The following is a 19,079-nucleotide window of genomic DNA, read 5'->3' as shown; positions in this document are numbered from 1 at the left end:
TACATATAAATTAACTCCCTTCATGGCTGCTGTCCACTGCTCTCGCACGTTGGTAAGTTCATCTACGTCGTGTGGTGGTTGACGCTTATATTATTATTTATTAATAGCGTCCACGAAACACTGCAAGTAGATCATTATACAGAAGCATAAACAGTTTGTGGGCAGGTTGTTGGTTTGAGCACTGACGAATCAATTGATGAATAAAACATGGCATAACGCAATAGCAGCAGCAGCAGAGTAATAACGCGAGAAGAATATAAGCTGGCATTAACAACAAGGCATATTTTCTACGAATTACATTTCCACTCCTCGTCGTGTGGTGTGTGCCTGTTTGGTCGTTATGAAGGAGGGAGATACCCACGGATGAGATTTTTTTATGGGAATTCCGATGGACAAGTGGTTGTCATGTGTGATTTGGTCATTGCTGCATGGGCTGAAATGCTCAAACGCATACAGGACATGAAAATGCTTCAAAGGTGACTGCTTCGTGGGATATCGATAGGAATCATCCTTGTACTGATTCTACGTTATAATACATATAGCACAACACAACAACATGTAAATGTAGTGGAATTAGAGCAAATAGCATCACACGCGACACCACACGACATGCACATTATTATGCGATATGCGGTTCGCTTTTTAACCCAGCCTCGCCTTTAACCCCACACACACATAATACACACACGCAGACAAGAACCAATGCAACCAACATCCACGCGTCCAGCCAGCCAGTTGTTTGGATGGGTGACCAACCTGTTCAAGCACCTCATCATCAGTTAGGACCAACGTCGCTCCTTCATATTATGCATTATACGGCCTGAACAAACACCAAGAAAGACGTGAACAGAGAGACAGAAAGACCATCACACTCTGGGGTTGTTGGTTGTTATTGAATGTCTGGTATTATTTATAATGCCATTGTCATATGCCGTGGGTCAGTCGAGACCAATTGCATAAACTGAACAAATCACACTACAATTGCAGGTCAATACTCATGTCTAGTTGTTACGTGTGACGGACAGATTTCCTTTTCGGAACTTTGCAAAAACAATCGGCACGTTGAGATGAGAATGGACATGCAATCATTATATATTGACTTTTCAGCGTCTCAAGCGGCAGAGATCTGCGTATGACGTAAAAGGAGTTGCTCTTGGATTCGTGTGCGGAGGCACGAGAACGACGGACAAGGAGAATGACATATGTACGCTCAAATAAATTGGTGCATGGATTGTGATGTGGGTAGAAGATATAGCTGGTTATAGTGTTGCCAAATCTATGTATATGGATCGACGGCAGTAATAATAATAATTGTAGAAATAGTGGATGTATGCATAATGAAAGGGTGTAGTGCACTCCGATCGTCTTTTTGGAGTGGCGCATTTCATGTTGCACTTGAAGGCTTATTATTCTTACAGGTGAGAAATTTCATAAATAAAAATCGCCATCGATATGTACGTGGGCAAAATGGCACCGTGTGATTACAGATGCATGCGAAGCCAGGCGAGAGATTCTCTGTTTGATACGATCAAGCCATTTTAGTGAGAGAGCAGAAAGTTTTATTACTTTTAGGTTTTGTTCCTGCTAAAAAAGTGGCTGCTTTTGAGCCTTGGTTCTGGTTATATATGTATGCAACTAGTACAAAAGTGTGATCGGACGGAGCTTTCCAAAAGTACAAGTTTTGGAAGTGGGTACGTAAAAGGGACATTGGGCTTTGTATGTTAAACTTGCAGAAGCAAAGCGCGTACTCACACAGAAGCGCGTGGAAGTACGCGCTTTGGTGAAAGTACGCGCTTTTGTGAAAGTACGCGCTTTGGTGAAAGCAAGCGCTTTAGTATGAAGTCGCGCTTTGATGTGAATTCGCGCTTAAGTCTTACTACGCGCTTTGGCGGAAGTATGCGTTTTGTGAAAGTACGCGCCTTGGTATGAAGTCGCGCTTAGGTGTGAAGTCACGCTTTGGTGAAAGTACGCGCTTTGGTATAAAGTCGCGCTTTGGTGAAAGTACGCGCTTTGATGTGAAGTTGCAATATCCCTTTTAAGCTTCCGTAGGTGGGAGACGTCACCCACTTACTTTTCGATACCCATTCTCATCCTCCTCCGCCAGTTACACGCTCATATCGAAAACTCCACGAACGAGTGAGTTGCTATGCTATAGGGTGGTCTAGAAAGGTAACTAGAAAGAAGACCAATAAGTTGCTGGCTCGTCGGATTTTGTTGGGTTTTCTTTCTTGGATGAAAGGCACACGACGGTCTGCCTCAGTCTCAGTCTGCCTTTAGAATGCGACGCGTGTACTCCCACCGCTACGACCACCAGTCACAGAGGAAATGTCGATAATATTCCTGTCCTCCTTTAAGACGTAGAGTGACAAGTGCTTGCCCATTCCCATTATTTATTACCAGTCTCTCCGCCGTCTGTACTTCACCATCCAACGACACAACAATCAGGTTGAACTACCTGCGTTTGTCCCCTTCTCATCAGTACGCTACACTTGTACCTGTTGTGACATATATGTAGTATTGCAAGCAGAATACATAGATTAACATACATAGTATATGACCTTAACACTAGCCGATAGGCTCACGTGATCACTATCATACCTCGAGATGACGAACCTACACTGATGTCACCATAATAAGTCAAGATTTCAAGCCAACAAGTTCCGTTTCAGAGAAACAACTACACTTCCGAAACATTTTGAGCCATTTATAATACAATAATTTTGGATAACACACAGAAATAAGACAAATTTACATATGAACTGAATAGCAAATACAATAGGTTTCTGTGAGATCACGTGACAATCAAGCGTTGAATAAAAATACAATTGTGATTTCCGCAACAGGAGGAGAGACGATAGTGGTCAACTGGAAAAAGGTCACGCATTGTGAAGTAACACACTTGAGTGAAATTCATAAAAGTGCACCCCAATGGGTTACCACTGTCCGCGTGTTCACTTGATGTCATTACTCATCCTCATCTCTTTTTGAAACTTGATACAATACAATCACAACACAATTCGTTTCCTGAATACCTGCACAACAGCCACTACTTCCCCTTGCTTGGTTTTTTGTCATACAATTGGCTGCCTATGCACAAGCAACAGGGAGCAAATCAAAACATCAATGATACACAATTTTACTAAAGTGTTGACCATATTAAGCAAAGCCGACTGGCCGTCTGCTACCTGTCTGTGTCACCTCTCTACACGAGTCGAATAAAAATGTGCAAGGAAAAAAGGGTGGTGTGTTATATGTACCTACATATGTGTTTGTATGCACAAATATATGATCGTGGTGATCACTATGTACAGTAAAATCAACCATTCTCTCACCAATTTTGACTTGACAATTGGTTAAATCGCTACAACCTCAACCCGAACGCCGCACTGCGTGTCCGTTTTCCATCATATATATTCCTCTTAAGTGGTTTTATCATTCGTTTCCATTATCTACTCCTGTCACTGCGAAAGGATTGGATTGACTTGACCCAAACAAGTGTCTATTTCATACTTTATAGTTTATGTTCCAAGTATTCCACTCCAACCAAGAAGCCATAAAGCTAAAAAACTGAGCAAGTGTGCAGCAAAAGAATAATTCAAGCCTAAAACTGAATAGGATTCCATTCTCGGGACAACAACTAGATATTTTTCCTTGTCCACCTGAGACAAAAAATATTTCGATTGTGTAAACTTTTATGAAATTCATTCTTGTTGTGACTTTTGTGAGTGAATGCTGTGCTGTGGGGTTTATATACGGGACAAACAATTAAAAAAAAGTCCCGACCTCGGCCAACCCAACTCAAACTTTTCTTAGCATGCATGCACCGAACCTTTAATATGTAATGTCTTGTAGTAAATGACAAAGGGTACACATCTCTACCTACTCCGTCTCATGCTGGCTGACACATGAGTCAACCCTTTAGTAGTATAAAGTGATAGCATTGTGTATTTAAAAAAAGAGTTTGTAAGTGAACCCATCGAATGGACTATTGGGTTAAAATATTAAACTTGCAGCCGCACATTACTCATCCTCAACCTTACTCGAGCGAGACACAAGAGTTGAAGAAGAAGCAAGTCCTGGATTTTGTGACACATTGACTAATAGATAAACTTGGAATGAGCACCGGACGCTGCAGACATAGTGCAAATATCTGTAAATAGCTGGACATGTACATAGAATCGCTCGCTGTCCTGTCTGCAACAGATAACATTTTTGCCAACTATCAGAGAAATAACTTGTACATACATCCATACACGTATTATTGGTACGTTCGTATGTAGGTACATCACCACCAACTAACTAACTACATAGCCAAATTGTGGTCTCTCCAGCAGTAGAAGAAACAGTCTCAACTCTCGCTCGTGTCGCAAATCTCGCAAACCAATCACATTTATACCTCAACAAATCATTCACCTCATCATCAGCTCATCCTCATCAGTCGGAGAGGTACGTACGGTCCGTGCAGAAGAAGGGGAGTTATTATCCTATTGTTATTAGAGCAGTCGAGGGCTACGCATTATTATTGTGCAGGTACATATACATATAACGAGAAGAACGAGAGCTCGACATTTTGGTCTGGCGTTGGACAAATGTTGATAACCATATATACAACAGGACTATACAGCAATTAAGCACTGTGTATATATTGTGAGAGCGAGAGATAATATCTTGTGGCTGAATGGAGCGATTTGCACAGAAATGCCATTCCTCATCTGAATGTGGTTTGACTACGAAGTGTGAGTAAACAGTCGACGTCTGTCTGACTTGTTCAATTGGTGGCTTGACCTAGCTTTTATCAGACGACTCGAGAGTGTGTGTGTGTGTTTGTGATCCATTGATTCAGCCAAAAGCTTCTCATCATCATCATCATCACCAGCAGTGTTTATTTGTACCCTCCATTATTTCCATAATCAAAGGGGGGAAGCTATAATAGCGTAAAGTGAATGTGTGTACGTACGTATACGTCTGGCTGGACAGAGTCCGATCCGACCTGTGCAAGTCAAGAGGTGAATTAGTGGACAGTCGGGGATAATATTTATTTGCATAGCATAGCAGGCAACCATCTCTCCCATTAATTGGCGTGTCGTCGTCGTCGTCTGCACTGTTCCACCACCACGGCTTGAACTGCCTGCAAATTGTCCTTCACCTTTACGGAACTCAACTCCGAGGAAACCAAGTAATTAGCGAGAAGCACAACTTTCTCTCTGCATTCCACCAGGGAAAGTTGATATCTATCCATCAGAGCTGTTATACACATACATTTCCCCTCGTTCTCCCGTAAAACTCGGGAGAGTTTACGTGCAAAATTCAGTGCAAAAAAAGTATACCTTTTCCCACACACAAAATGACTGCCTCCGCAAACTCCACCAAATTCACAAATGGAGATAAAACTTCCAACAATAAAAGTACAACTGCGGAAACAAGGAGGGTGAGTGGTTGGATTTTTTGTAACCTTACATTATCCATACGCCGGGAAAACATGTATGTATAAATATGTTCTTATGTAGGCTTCGAAACCACTGATGGAGAAGCGGCGTCGTGCAAGAATAAATCAAAGTCTGGCGATTCTGAAGAGTCTCATTGTCGACAACCAGAGGGTTGAGGTGAGAAAATGGATTGATTTCATTTATTCTTTTGCCCACAACAGAACCACCCACCCCATTATTGCCACTCTCATAAAGAAAAATAATACTCCACCAGACTCCATTTCTTTAAATTGGTTGTCGGCCACCGTTTCTTTGTGCTCCTTTCCAGGAGCTCGCTCGTTTTGTATAGTAGTGTAGTTCTAGTTATATAGTAGAATTTGGTGGTTAAGACTTTGCCGTTAAGTGGCTCAAGTGTCATTTTGGAAAAAGGAAACGTAAATTACAATGGCCATGTAATAAAATTTTGCCGACTTATTGCTCTCACTGTTTAAAATTGCCCAAAACTAAATCCTCTAAATAACAATGGAATAGAACTGGTCGTCCCAATAACCGAGTTTTAAAAGGCAATAAGCCATTCGCTGGGTAGTTCTTTTGGGCAGAAAAAGTATACCACGCGTGGAGTTAGCTAAGGTTGCCCCACCGACTTTTTTTTGCAAATTGTTGCATGGTTGCTACATATGCCAGCTCTATATGCACAATTTGTGTTATATGACTGTCTTTTTGTTAAACAGGGATCACAGGGGTCGCAAAAGAGGTCTCTTGAGAAGGTAAGTTCACATGATGATGGAATGGTCTATACAAATAAGTCGGGAACTTATCTTCTTTTTTGTGTAACTCATCGTGCAGGCAGATATTTTGGAACTGACGCTTCAGCATGTTCAGTCGGTTAAAAAGTCTGACGAACAAAAATTTATGGAGGGGTTTGAGGTAAAGTGAAACTTTTGATTTTCACCTTCTTTCCTTACAAAATTATTAATTATGAGATCACATAAAATTGTGTTTTCGGTCCGCGTATGCATATCGTTTGCCCTTTCGTGTTTCGGAACAGTCTTATTTCTTCCACTCTTTGACTGTGTCCACACAATATAAATGCACCTGCTATAGTTGTATGGCCTTAAATGCACTCCCATTTTATTTGGACTCTGGGGAGTTGAGTTGTTGCTTTGGGCATTGATTGTGCCCGGTTAGATTACTCCTTGAAACATGTACAGGGACAAATTCCAAATTCTTGACATGTATTTATGTTGTATTTCACAAAAGTCCCAGTAAACTAATCCTAAGTAAATCTGATTCATTCCAGGAATGCTTCTCTGAAACGATTCGATTTCTTGAAAAATCCAAAATCGGAAGCACCATTGTGCACAAATTGACAGAGCATATGAAGCAATTTCAGCAAAATGTAGAGCTACCAACCTCATTTAGCCAGGCCGGAGTGGCCATGCCATCATCAGTAATGCTTGTGTCCAGCAATGGTGGAGGTGGCAGTACAAGTGTCACATCCTCCTCCATTCCTTCCTCCGTGGAAGAAGAACCTGTGAAATTGTTCCCCATCGCATCCACCAAAGGTTTGGTAGTTGTGGAGCCGAGTCATACCCAATTTGCCACATTTGCCCTCAATGTCCCTCGGTTACGAAGGGAAGCCTCATTCTCACCACCCACGAGCAGTTCCACCACCACCACCACTATTATTAGCCGGGCGAAGAAAGCTCCGAGCTCAACCCACAGCCAGAGCTCCTGTCTCTCACCCTCCGCTTTCTCCAACGACTCCAACAACAACCACAACACCACCGTCGTCCTCCCTCCCAGCATCGTGCTCGATGGCTTTCTTCGTGACAACGGTGACTCATCTCCCCCTTCTGGAAGGACCATCATTACTGAGCAGGGTGGTGGATATCCTCACCATCATCACCCAGGGTCAGTCGAGTCATTCGAAAGGGTCATCCGTCCTCAGCATCACCGCCAGCACCACCACCACTACCACCACCACCCCTCCAAACAAATTATGAGCACTACAAACATGAGCAGTCCCCCCGTCCAACTCCTTGACGACAGTACAATAATGCTCCTACGGCCCACGCCCAGGACCACCGATGCGAATAACGCCTACGTCCTCAACCTGAGCACCCATACGAGTAGCACTGGTAGTTCTTCTTACAATCATAATTACTACAACATGAGTCCAGGCGGAGAAAGCCGGTCCGCCAGACAGGAGGAGGGTGATGATGAGCCCATGGACGAGGAATTCTCGGAACCTCTCAATCTCTCCAAACATGAGGTCATGTATCGGCTGGAGGAGGATGGAGTCTGGAGACCCTGGTAGAATGTGATAGTTGTGAATGCAACGTTATTGCATGGGGAGTTTATGTACTTTTATTCATATTCTTATGCCCACACCAACTAAAGCAGTACTCGTACTTATAATGTAACAAAATGTGGATTTTTTTGCTCAGTTCATTAATTACTATTATTATGATTATTATGTATGTCCGAAATATTTATGATGATTAACGATTACCTATATATTCATATATCTAACATATATATATATCTACTAATTAAATCTTATGTGTAATAAATACGTTGGGATCTTAATGTACTTGAATAGTATTTTATTGTTCTTGATTGATCACGGATGATCAATTTATAAGTACAATTACCTCGAAATTCTTAGAAATTAGTCTCGTCAGTTTATGTTGAAAGAGAAAATAAATTGTCAAAGCAAAAAAAAAAACATTTAGTCGTTGTAAAACGCTGAAATTCGTATCTCGTTTTTTTGCATTCCATAATGTTCTATGTATAAACAACGAGTCCATATCTCCATATCGTCTTACTGCACACGCCACACACGACATCATAATCCATTTAAATTTTAGCATATCCATAATACCAAATATAATGCGACGTAGCACAAATTTGCTATTATTTTGTCGCCTCACCTCGTTTTTGCTTCACATACAGAGAGAAAGTTGGGAGCTTTCACTCAGAGCAGTCTCACTTTGCCTTTGTTGTTGATTTTGAAGCGGCAAGGACTTTCACCACGATTTGTCTTCATTCTCGTTCCAGTTGAGAAGTTTACTGCAAGTCCAGAAAACATAGATGATTTTTAGGAAAACATGAAGGAGGAGCAGTTCAACCAGTTACCTTCTCAGGGAACAATTTACTCAGTGGGGCGTTTGGGAAGTCATCTCATAATCGGGACGGGTAATTATGGGAAAATCTACGCCCACATTTGGGCCTCGATCATGCAACAATTGCCCCTTCAAAACTTACCTTGTAATAATCAACCACATAATTACGTAATCAATAGTTATCTACACAAAGATCGCAAGTCTTAGTATGCGCATTATTGCATATATATAATTGCTGTTTTATTCAGATGAGTGTGACATTATTTCAATCGACGCATACATCGACGCATTTCCAGTGTTAGCGGTGGCATATGTCCAGGTAAGACAAGTAACAGTAGAGTTTCTTAAGAATAATCACTTTATAAGCATATTTCTTGTAATTAGTGGTTCTTTCATTTTTGGGTTATCTTTATAGAAATGCAATGCGTCCACGAACGGTGCAATTCCAGATGGGATGGGAAAAGGAGGATTTGTTACGTCGCACTTAAACATCTACTCAACTTGGATTTCCGTGGATCAAGACTCTCCAACGTCAACCTCTTCGACGTCTTCAGATGGTTCTAGAATCAAGTCAACTTTTCATCCCAAAGAAGAATTTCATTCTAGTCAGTTTGAATTGCTTGCACAAAACTGTACTAATTTTCTTCTCGATTACATTCCCTATCATTTGTACCATATTCCAGTCGTAAAGGAAAATGGAAACTTTGTAAGATACTTAAGACTCGCATTTTACATACAAACGATGAATTAGGTGAATGTTTATGGTTTTTATCATCGCCATGATTAGGGAAACATTCTACTGATAAGTGGATCTGATAAGAAAATTCACTCTTATGAAGCAGACGAGGACAACTTGACGTTTATAGAAGTTCCGGTGAAAACTTATTTCCCAGAATGTAAAAAAAACATTTTTTTTACTGAACTAATCATTAATGTATATCCAAATTTTTGCATACGTACATACTTACAACTTACAGTAGCACAAACCTTCCCTTCCATATGTACCCGAATTTTAATTCAGCCAGTCAACGAGCTCACAAGGTACAATAATGATATGGTTATGTTAAACTTAATACCGAACGATACAAACGAGTTGTTTTGTTAATTAATCATAGAAGAATAACTATGTGTGGATTGGAATCAGGGAATTTATTGATTTGGGTTGTTACATCAAAATTTCATCGTCGAAGACGTATGGATTCAGAAACTACCGTCACGTCAGGAAGCATTACACCTTCAAAGTCGATTCATGATGCTTTTGAAGGAATGTCCATCTCCGAAACTAAAGATACCACAAGTACATCTAGAGCACGGGACATCATACAATTATGGGAGAAGAGTAATAAATCAACGAATCATGTGACAAAATCTGATGAGTCTTCGCCAGAAAGTGCATGTGCAGAGGATGGGGAATGTATGACAGATTCCATGTTGGAATCTTTAGACGAGAGCTTTGAAACCATTGAACATTACTACGAAGGACTGATCACCTCAATTAAATCATATACGGATGGATTCAGCTTAAACATTATTGTTGCTTCTGCTCTCTCTCCTACTTACGTTTACACGTTAGTCATAAGCGTTTTCATAATAATAAGTAATCCAAGTTTAACCAACAATAAGTACATAATATAATGAAAATAATTACAAATTATTAAAGAAATGTTATCGAAGAACATTTTCGAGCTGGGAGTCCCCTTAAATTCAGTTCAAGATGGGATGCTGTCGAGTGTTGTTGCGTCGAAGATGTTGATAGGGATGGAGAGAATGAAATTATTATTGGAACTTTTGGTTGTGTGAGTGTAACTGCTTATATAAATTATTCAATTTCAATTCAATTCAATTAAAAAATAAAATAATTATTATTATCGGTTCCATTTTAGGCACTTTTAGTTTACAAATATATGGATGAAATACTTCCTGAATGGGTGATTGTATGCAAAAGAATATTGCCAAGAAATATCCTTGCAATCGAGTTTGTTTCACCTGACCTACTAGTTGTGACTGGGCTTGGACTGCATGTCATAAATTATGACACCTCTGCCTATTTTACCAACAGACCTGGAACAACTACAACAACTGCAAACCACCCCCAGCCGATCCAATAACTGGAATTGCGGATAATAATGAACTGATGACATTTTAGTAATAGCATACAAAACATTTATGTAAGCCTGCAAAGTACAAAAATACATTTTTTCAAATAAATATACGAAACATTCATTTCGTAGTATGCAAAATGCATACATGTCTATTGTATATATTTTCTTGGACGGGCACGGTATAGCTGAGTCGTAAGTAATTATTAATTGTCATAATTGTAGTAAACGGGCTATGACTAGATAGCTCTTGCAAGGACGAATAATTCTAAGTTTATAATTGATTGCTCTGATTTGTAACATCAAATGAGTTGTTCGCGCCCGGTAAAGAGAGTTCCTAAAATCAAACGAAATATATTTACATACACATAATAATTTAATTGAAGATGAAGTAAATATATACATACAAAGAAGTAAGGCCGTACCAGTAAAATGCGTCTGCATTCGACAATTGTATCTGCCTCTTCAAAATCTTTATGCAGAAAGTTGAAGAGGGAGATGCAGGTATCAATGATACGTTCTTCCAAGCGCTTGCGACTATCCGATCGCGCATACTTGTGACTTTCAACCAGTGGCTTGAGACTTTCCAAATGTGTTTGTCCCCTCCTAGAGAACACATATGAAAAGTTGGCTATCCAGTGTACCAACATACATTTGACGGCATTCACTAAAGTCCATGGAGGCTTAATTTTGAGTGCATATTCCCATCCACCCATCCCATAATCTTCAATCATTTTTCTCCTAATAATCTGTAAATGCGAGATTGCGAGAATACAAATTGTGTACTCAATGCATAGCGTAGATAATATTACACAATTAAGATGGAAATGCTTACGTAGCTGAATGCTTTTAAAAGTGCACTTTCCAACGCTTGAAAAGAATCAGCTTCTTCGGGTTTGAAGGATGACGAGAAAGTGTTTCCGACAGCTCTAACCTTACATAAAGGTTGACTAGGATCTGAAGCCTCCTCTTGCATTTCAACGTCATTATTATTATCAAGAATATAGTCCAAACTGTCGTTGCTACTATTGCTGTCGGATGACTCTAAACGTCTTTTGACTGCCAAGTTTGGGGGATACAGTACGGAATTTGTCGAGGCAGAGGGGATTAAGAATGACGATGGCGGTGAAAATGGAAGACATGGAGTTCTTGGCTGAAGATTAGAACCTAGCACGGCCTCAGTAATCTTGTCCATTGCATTCCCACTTGAGCATGCAATAATTTCATTTACAAGTGCTTTGTTAAGTAGGTTTTTGTCATTTGATAAGAATATCTAAAAGAAAATGGTCATTTTTTAATATATGACAAATTAATTTGCAAGAAGTTTGAATGCAAATTAGCAAGCAACTCACCACAGTAGTATTGATTTTTAAATTTTGAACTGCGCAATTCAAAATTGAGTCATCAGCAACTATTTCATCAAATTTGAGTTTGGAAATGGCTGCTTCATATGCCTTCTGTCCCTTAATTTTGGGATGATTGCTTGCCAGAAGAGAATGTATGTATTGGACAGGCCTTCTCATTTGCGCTAAAGATTGTCCAGGTTTTGCTTTCTGGTGTAGACCAACATCTAATTCTTGCAGAACCATCCAAGGTATTACAATGATGACGGGCTTGGCGAAGTCTTTATTCACGATGGTCTCAATTAGACCCAAGTTATCTTGAACAAACAAATAAATCCCATTTATTTCCCTAATATATTGAACAGAATAAAATATCAATAAAATGCTTACTAATCCAGATATTGGTATCTGGAACTACAATAATTTTCGAAGAAGCAAGTGGCGGTGACAAATCCATGTGTACATCAATATCCACGTCCATTGCTGTTACTTCTGATACCACTGGTCCGTGAGGTTCCGTTCCAACGCCATTATTATTATCGTCTTTCACCATTTTCAGAATTTTAGGAATCTGTCATTGATAAAAAAAATAAGAATGCAATTTGAACAAAAACACATAAATGTACTAACTGGGTTGTTCAAATCCGCATCCGTCCCCTCATCGTCATCGTCCTGGTCCAGAGAATCTTCATAATCGGGTAAATCAGCAAAAACTTTCGTGGTGTTGGTTGCGCCCTTCTTCGGAATGCGAAGGATGTCATCTTCACTTTTGCATTTTAGATTGCTTGCAGAATTTTGAGCAAGTCGTCGTTTGGCTTGCAGCGGCTGCCGTTGCTTTCGTTGAGAATCTCTTTCCTCCAACGTTTTAACGTTGCCCATCCTGACATTAGCTTCCTTCCTTTCCTTATTGTTTAGCAGACTCGGCTGTGATTCGGAAGCTATAAGTGAAAGCTGTGGTTGTGGTGTGGAAACTGATTTTACCATTTTTGCCTTGAGAATCGCTTCTACTGTTTGATCTGATTTGGAAACACTAGATTCGCTTGCACTGTCTAACACGGTTGACTTTTTAGGAATTTTGTACTTGTTGAGACGAGAAGATTGAGAAGTGCAGCTAATTGTTTCCTTTGATGATGTCCGTGTACTTGCGAGTTTCTGATCAAGTTCTATGGTAGCAAGTGAAGTTTTCCTTCGTGGACTTTGACTGCGCTCTTCCTTCGACTTTCGATGTTCCAAAATCATGGTCGTGGTCTGCTTACTACTTTGCTTCCTTGGACTGGGATTTCTGCTTTTACTCCTGCTTCGGGATGTACGCGACGGCACGTTGGAGCGTCTATGTGCCTTACCGTCAGGCTTCAAAGCGGTCGAAGTGACAGGACAACGATCCATAATGTTATTTAAATAGAAGAGTCCTCTGGTCTATTAGGGCTTTCAGAGAGTGTCAAGTTGGCTTAGCCGGAGGAGAGGGAGCACTTTGACCAATTTCGAAATCTCCTGTCATTGACTCCAGCAGAGCTCGGTCAGCTTGCTAGAAATACATAAAAATTTAAAATGATATAAGCAAATAAAAAACTTTTCCAATATTATATGGATTATATGGAATATTATATTATATGGAATATATGGATTTATTATGAATGATCAATTATTAGCAATATTCTTAATTATAACTTGAAGTTGAATAGTTTTAAGTAGTGGTAAATTCACAAAATATATCAATTGAACAAACTTACTCTGAACTCCTCCATAAAAGCAAAACTGCACGAAGGCGACAGGTTGACCAGCTTGCCAGCAAATTAAATTATCCAAATGGAGAGAATTTGAACATTTACAGCAGCAATCCCATCTGACTATTATGATTATAATAATAATTTGCAAAAATGAATAACAACAAAAATTCAAAGTGTGAATGTGAATAACTTGTGAAGTGAGAAAGCAAATGAGACGAACGTATATTTGCCAATCCTTGAGCGAGGCACGTGTAGGGGCACAATGGGCAGAGTCACGCACCCGCCAACACCTCCAGCAAAAAAAAACCGTCCACTATCACAGCAAAACACTGGAGACTCGAACGGACAATTTTAATTTCACCGTTCGACACGTGCGAGCGAATCTCTTTTTTGGTATGACAACTTTATTTAATAATTATTGGTGTGGTCGCAAGATTATTTGACACTTTATCAATCTATAAGGTTACGACAAATGGCCGAGTTATAAAATAAATTCTCATTTTTATTAGCCCGAGGCAGGGCTTACGGAACCGTCATGTTCGTCCGTCCGTAAACACGATAGTAAAAACGGCTGAACCGATTGACTTGAAATTTTTATCCTGTACATATTGGACAAAGTTAGGAAACGGGTTCGAAGATGGGCGAAATCGGTCAAGTGGTTGACCGGTGGGGATCATCGGAGTAGATGGAATAAAATTTCGATACATGATACTTCTCCTTAAACACAAGCTAGCGACCTGATATTTTGCGAAGTTCGTCTTCGGGTCAAAAATAAGGATAGGTTCGAAGATAGACGTGATAGGTTAGGTCGGTGGGGGACTTTTAAGTGGTTAGGGGTTGACTGAAAAAATTAAATGCCATAGAAAAGTCCCAAATTTGTCGTAGGAAGTTACAATTTTGACAACGGGTGAGACCGTAGGGCTTGTAGACTCGTAGACTCTTGGGTCTTTTAAAAGACCCAAGAGTTACCTAGATACTAAATGTCAAGCAATCGTGGTGTGGTCGGTATTTTGAAAAAGTTCAACTTTTTTGATTTCGGATTTTACTTTTCATCCAGTGAAACGCGTTCAATAATATGCAAGTTAACAATATTTGGAATTAGAAAATATGGCCAGTAGAGAGAAGGAAGAAAAACTATCTTTGGTCCTCACTCTTTTCAAAGGTATGCTTTATACATTACTTACTACCTGATATGAAGAGATAATTCATCTATTTGAATAAAAAATTCTTACGACAAATATTGCATTATGAATGGTAGGAGAGAATTTCGTCTGTAAAGAACCCGGTGTAAGGTGTAAAATTGAGGCGAAATGTAAGTAAAAAAAATAATAGAACTATTTAAATGTCATTTATAAATTTAGTTTACAAGTAATTGGAAAATGGGATTTTCTATTTGCAGGTTGTGACGAAGTTTTGCGTTCTGGGTTTTTCCCAATATCTTCAACCAACACAGAACCTGCGTTCAATGTGCAATTAGCGTGGCAATTCTCGAGACGTCAGTTGAAAGAGTAAGGAAAAATATTCAATTATTGGTGTTTATTATTAAGCGTACTTTAATAAAACTGAAATTTATGTTGCAGTCTCCGGGCAAATAAAACGGCTATAAAAGTACGGTGTCTCTTGCTTAATGATATTAGCAAACATCATACTGAGCTTGGCTATACGGTTTTACACATCAAAGATGCCTTCCCATGGTCTGGAGGCGATGTTGAAGCATCCAAGGCTGTACGCAAATAAATATTAATAACATTAGAAATAAGATATTAGAAACAATTTCTGCAAAAACTTACCAAATTATGTGATTTTTAAATTTTTTATTTCAGCACTCATATCCGCTACTTGGAACTAAAGAGCAATGGAAAAATTACCACCCGAAACTTTTAATGCAACTGCATATCGAAGACTACTCAGTTGAACAACTAACTACTAGCCCTAACGTACAAAGAAAAGTTATTGATGAAAAGAAGGTCAATATTTCAAATAAGACAAAAGTTTCTCCAGAAAAGCCAAGATTTGAAAATATAGAGTCTATTGATAAAACGCCTCGAGTGGATGTTATTTCAGAAATTCAGGTATTATGACGATACTGTAATAAAAAAAAATCCGTGCACATATTGATCTATGTGATTGAATTTATGGTGACTTTACAGAATTCTGTGGATAAGTTTACCTGGCGAATTAGTGAAACAGATGGGTGCTTTCAATTAGGAGAACCAGCAGATGGTGATGATTTGTACATTTTCAACATAACTATAATTTCTGCTCACAATTTACAATTTGTAAGTATAAATTTTCTTCTAGTCTTACAATGTTCATGTATTGCTTAATATTAAACTTATTATTATGGTATGAATAGCTATGGAATGGCAGAAGCCCAAAGAAACCAGCAGAAGCTGATAATTATGTCTGGCAAATACGGTACAAAGCTTATGGTTGTGAGATCAAATCGGATCCGTTTGTTCTTAGCACTTCCGATCCAAGTAGAAGAACATTCATTGGGGACAAAGCCACTGCTCGGATAAGAGCTTCTGCTCCATATTTTTATGATTATATTCAGGAAACGGCAGTTGAATTTCATGTCATTAGATTCGAACTTTCTTCTAGTCAAGATTTAATCAATGAAGAAGTTATGGGAGTTAGTTTTGCAGAATTAAAAGATTTGGCTGAGGCAGATATCACAGAGCTACGTACCACTTTAGATATCGTATCTGAGTGGGGGTATCCAAATACAATCATTCCCGGCGAGAAGCCAGAAGTTCGTACTGTTTTCCAACTGGAAGCTACTCCTGGATTTTTTAACACCGTGAAACGTTTGTCACCACCAGTACCTTCGATTACACTAAAACCCAAGGATATCGCCGAAAATAAAGTTATCCAGACCGAAGAAAATTTCATTGATCTCTCTAAAGGTAAAAATGTGGACGCTACTAATGGATTTTTTAACACTATGAAAACTACGCCACCACAATCTCCTCAAAGTCCAGAAAAAGGCAAAGATATCAATGAAAATAAAACTAGCCAGACCGAAGAAGACTGTACTGATCTCTCTGAAGGCGAAAATGTCGACGCTACTTCTAGACCTTATCCTACTGCGAAAAGTGTACCACCACCTATACCATCTATTTCACAAAAAGGCCAGGGCGTCGATGAAAATAGGATTTTCCAGACTGAAGAACACTGTACTGACCTTTCGGAAGGTGAAGATGTGGAGGCTACTCATGGATTTTATCCTACTGCGAAAAGTGCACCACCACCAATATCACGAAAAGGCAAAAGTACCAATGAAAATAGGACTAGCCAGACCGAAGACTATACTAACCTCTCGGAAGGTGAAAATGTGGATGATACTCGTGGGTTTTTTAATACTGCGAAAAGTGTACCACCACCAATACCTTCGACTTCACGGAGAAGCAAGTATACCAATGAAAATAAAATTACCCAGATCGAAGAGTGTACTGACCTCTCGGCAGGTGAAAATTTATACGTCCCACCTGCTATGGTGTTTCAAACAACGGATGACCTTCGCACGTGGAAAGCAGAGAAAAAGACTGCATTTAAGCACAAGGTTGTTCATATTTTTTTGAAATTTAACAACATAGCAATGAATTCTAGCTAAATGAGATTAGCCTTTCTAATATTTTTTACAGTTACAAGCAAAAGAAAGGGCATATTTAAATATACTTGCTCAAGAAGCTGCCTCTAGAGACACACAAAGAGAAAAGTTGATGGCTGACAAACTGGCCAACCTATCAAAAAAAGAAAAAGAAGTTCGCCAATTGTCAGCAGGCATACTTGACCGTGAAGAACGGGTTAAAAAGAAAGAGTTAGAGGTAAGTACCGTGTTATTTATTTGTTACGCTAGGGATCCTTAAATATAATTGTATTACTTTATTTAGCTATTTGAGTTGAACCAAAAAATAAATTTGGACAGTACAGCCACTTTGGAAAATGCGAAACTCAGTATTCTGAGAATGCAAGAAGAACATAAAATCGAGGCAAGTCATCCACTGTTTCACTCACTATAGTACTATAAATTGATATAAAATTGTCGCGTGTATATTTTTATTCCAGATATCATCCCTGCGTAGACGTAATCAAGAATTTGAGGCTGAACTTAAGAAATGCAAAGGAAAACTAGAGATCCTCGAACTGAAATTAGAAGAGAAAGAAGATTATATTAACAAACTAAAGATGGAGAGATATGAGAGACCTGAGTCTCGCATAGTTGAAAAATTGAAATTATTGGAGCAAGAGGTACGTACTTTAAATGCCCATGAATGCATGAAGAATTTCATGGATTAATATATTTTTGTGCGTTTTTATTTTATTCAGAACAAACTACTTAAAAGGCAAGTTATAGAAGTAGAGCGATCACGGGACCAGTACAAGAAACAATCTCAGAGTTTATGTGTAAAACTTTCCCGTTTGCAAGAGGAGCGAGATGCCCAGCTAAAAGATGAAAATGAAGCTCTACGGTATGAGAATTTAATAATTATTTAAGGCTAAAGTAGTTACTTTCCTTTTACGCTTTAGTTTTCAACGGTTGTAATTCTAGTCAATTGATTTTTATTGGTATATTTATTTAGGTTGCAGATTTTTGCTAATAAACAACATAAAGAAATGAAGAAGGAGAGAAAAGTACTAGTAGATTGTTCACGGCAAATTCGCAGCATGCAAGACCACAGACCGCCTGCAACAGCTCCTGAGAACAAGAAGGGAGCAAGTGCAAGATCAGAAAAAAATCATGAAAGTACTAAAAAGGAACCTCAGCACCAAACAGATGAGACCCTAACAAATGAAGAAGAGATTCAGAGACTGACACAAATGCGAAGTGGTATGCTCCATACTGGAGCTTATACAAAGTACGATATGGTAATTAAGGAGATAGAAAAACGAATTGTAGGGTTGGCTGAAGGGAAAATTGTTAAATAAGTTTTCTTTTTTATTTGCGGAACCAGAGTAGATGCATAGGATGATGATTTAATACTTGTGTTTTTTATGCAGTTCTGTGTATATATGGCTAAAGTTCAGACATAAAATAGTGTTCAGATGTCATATTTTTTGCATAAAGTGAAACTATAACTTACATATTTTCTATTTATACATACGTAATAGTACTTTTGTATTAATGGTAAAATACTTTCACAAATAATTCATTTAATTTTTGTACCGAAAGAGTATAAAGTACATGCGTATTACTACTTGATGACTTTTGTATGATTTATTTGGAACAAAATCCAAATAAAGAGACCAACATTTACTTTCCTCTGGTTATATGCTTTGCATTATTTTCATATTCATAGTATAATCATATCAGCTTGACTCACATGCATGCAGTCAACAGTTTAATTTAAGT

The 19,079-nt window shown here is 38.9% G+C and overlaps 4 protein-coding genes across 8 annotated transcripts; 3 read left to right on the top strand and 1 right to left on the bottom strand.

The window, feature by feature from the left end:
- Positions 1-2,264: 2,264 nt before the first annotated feature.
- On the top strand, positions 2,265-8,157 carry LOC110846714 (transcription factor HES-4). The gene is made up of 5 exons (XM_022093545.2): positions 2,265-5,428; positions 5,508-5,603; positions 6,158-6,193; positions 6,273-6,353; positions 6,727-8,157. Exons 1-5 carry the CDS (start codon positions 5,345-5,347, stop codon positions 7,744-7,746), a joined length of 1,317 nt encoding a protein of 438 aa, XP_021949237.1. The 5' UTR covers positions 2,265-5,344; the 3' UTR covers positions 7,747-8,157.
- Positions 8,158-8,459: 302 nt separating this feature from the next.
- Positions 8,460-10,777, top strand: LOC110846339 (KICSTOR complex protein kaptin). Of its 3 annotated transcripts, XM_035849589.1 has the most exons (9): positions 8,461-8,699; positions 8,803-8,873; positions 8,970-9,159; positions 9,238-9,260; positions 9,342-9,450; positions 9,532-9,595; positions 9,670-10,122; positions 10,215-10,350; positions 10,438-10,777. In XM_035849589.1, exons 1-9 carry the CDS (start codon positions 8,540-8,542, stop codon positions 10,660-10,662), a joined length of 1,431 nt encoding a protein of 476 aa, XP_035705482.1. In that variant the 5' UTR covers positions 8,461-8,539; the 3' UTR covers positions 10,663-10,777. The 3 variants fall into 3 exon arrangements, with proteins under 3 accessions (XP_035705481.1, XP_035705482.1, XP_021948747.1); XM_035849588.1 differs by having other exon boundaries at positions 8,460-8,699; positions 8,970-9,260; positions 9,673-10,122; XM_022093055.2 differs by having other exon boundaries at positions 8,970-9,260.
- On the bottom strand, positions 10,704-13,890 carry LOC110846337 (transcriptional protein SWT1). 3 transcript variants are annotated; one of them, XM_035849585.1, is made up of 7 exons: positions 13,727-13,890; positions 12,627-13,521; positions 12,387-12,567; positions 12,006-12,313; positions 11,489-11,926; positions 11,079-11,402; positions 10,704-10,990 (listed from the first exon to the last, which is right to left on the bottom strand). In XM_035849585.1, exons 2-7 carry the CDS (start codon positions 13,380-13,382, stop codon positions 10,928-10,930), a joined length of 2,070 nt encoding a protein of 689 aa, XP_035705478.1. In that variant the 5' UTR covers positions 13,383-13,521; positions 13,727-13,890; the 3' UTR covers positions 10,704-10,927. The 3 variants fall into 3 exon arrangements, with proteins under 3 accessions (XP_035705478.1, XP_021948746.1, XP_021948745.1); XM_022093054.2 differs by lacking the exon at positions 13,727-13,890 and having other exon boundaries at positions 12,627-12,920; positions 12,978-13,678; XM_022093053.2 differs by lacking the exon at positions 13,727-13,890 and having other exon boundaries at positions 12,627-13,677.
- Positions 13,891-14,008: 118 nt separating this feature from the next.
- LOC110847711 (titin homolog) lies at positions 14,009-18,983 on the top strand. The gene is made up of 13 exons (XM_035849584.1): positions 14,009-14,116; positions 14,826-14,885; positions 14,982-15,035; positions 15,123-15,231; positions 15,304-15,448; positions 15,547-15,795; positions 15,874-16,002; positions 16,080-17,288; positions 17,371-17,553; positions 17,620-17,718; positions 17,795-17,977; positions 18,056-18,198; positions 18,310-18,983. The coding sequence occupies exons 2-13, from the start codon at positions 14,831-14,833 to the stop codon at positions 18,653-18,655; spliced, it is 2,904 nt and encodes a 967-aa protein (XP_035705477.1). The 5' UTR covers positions 14,009-14,116; positions 14,826-14,830; the 3' UTR covers positions 18,656-18,983.
- Positions 18,984-19,079: the final 96 nt, after the last annotated feature.

The sequence above is a fragment of the Folsomia candida genome, unplaced genomic scaffold, assembly GCF_002217175.1.
Source record: "Folsomia candida strain VU population unplaced genomic scaffold, ASM221717v1 Fcan01_Sc003, whole genome shotgun sequence".
NCBI lineage: Eukaryota > Metazoa > Arthropoda > Collembola > Entomobryomorpha > Isotomidae > Folsomia > Folsomia candida.
The sequence above is the reverse complement of the archived record's forward strand: the minus strand, read 5'-3'. Positions and strand labels throughout refer to the sequence as shown.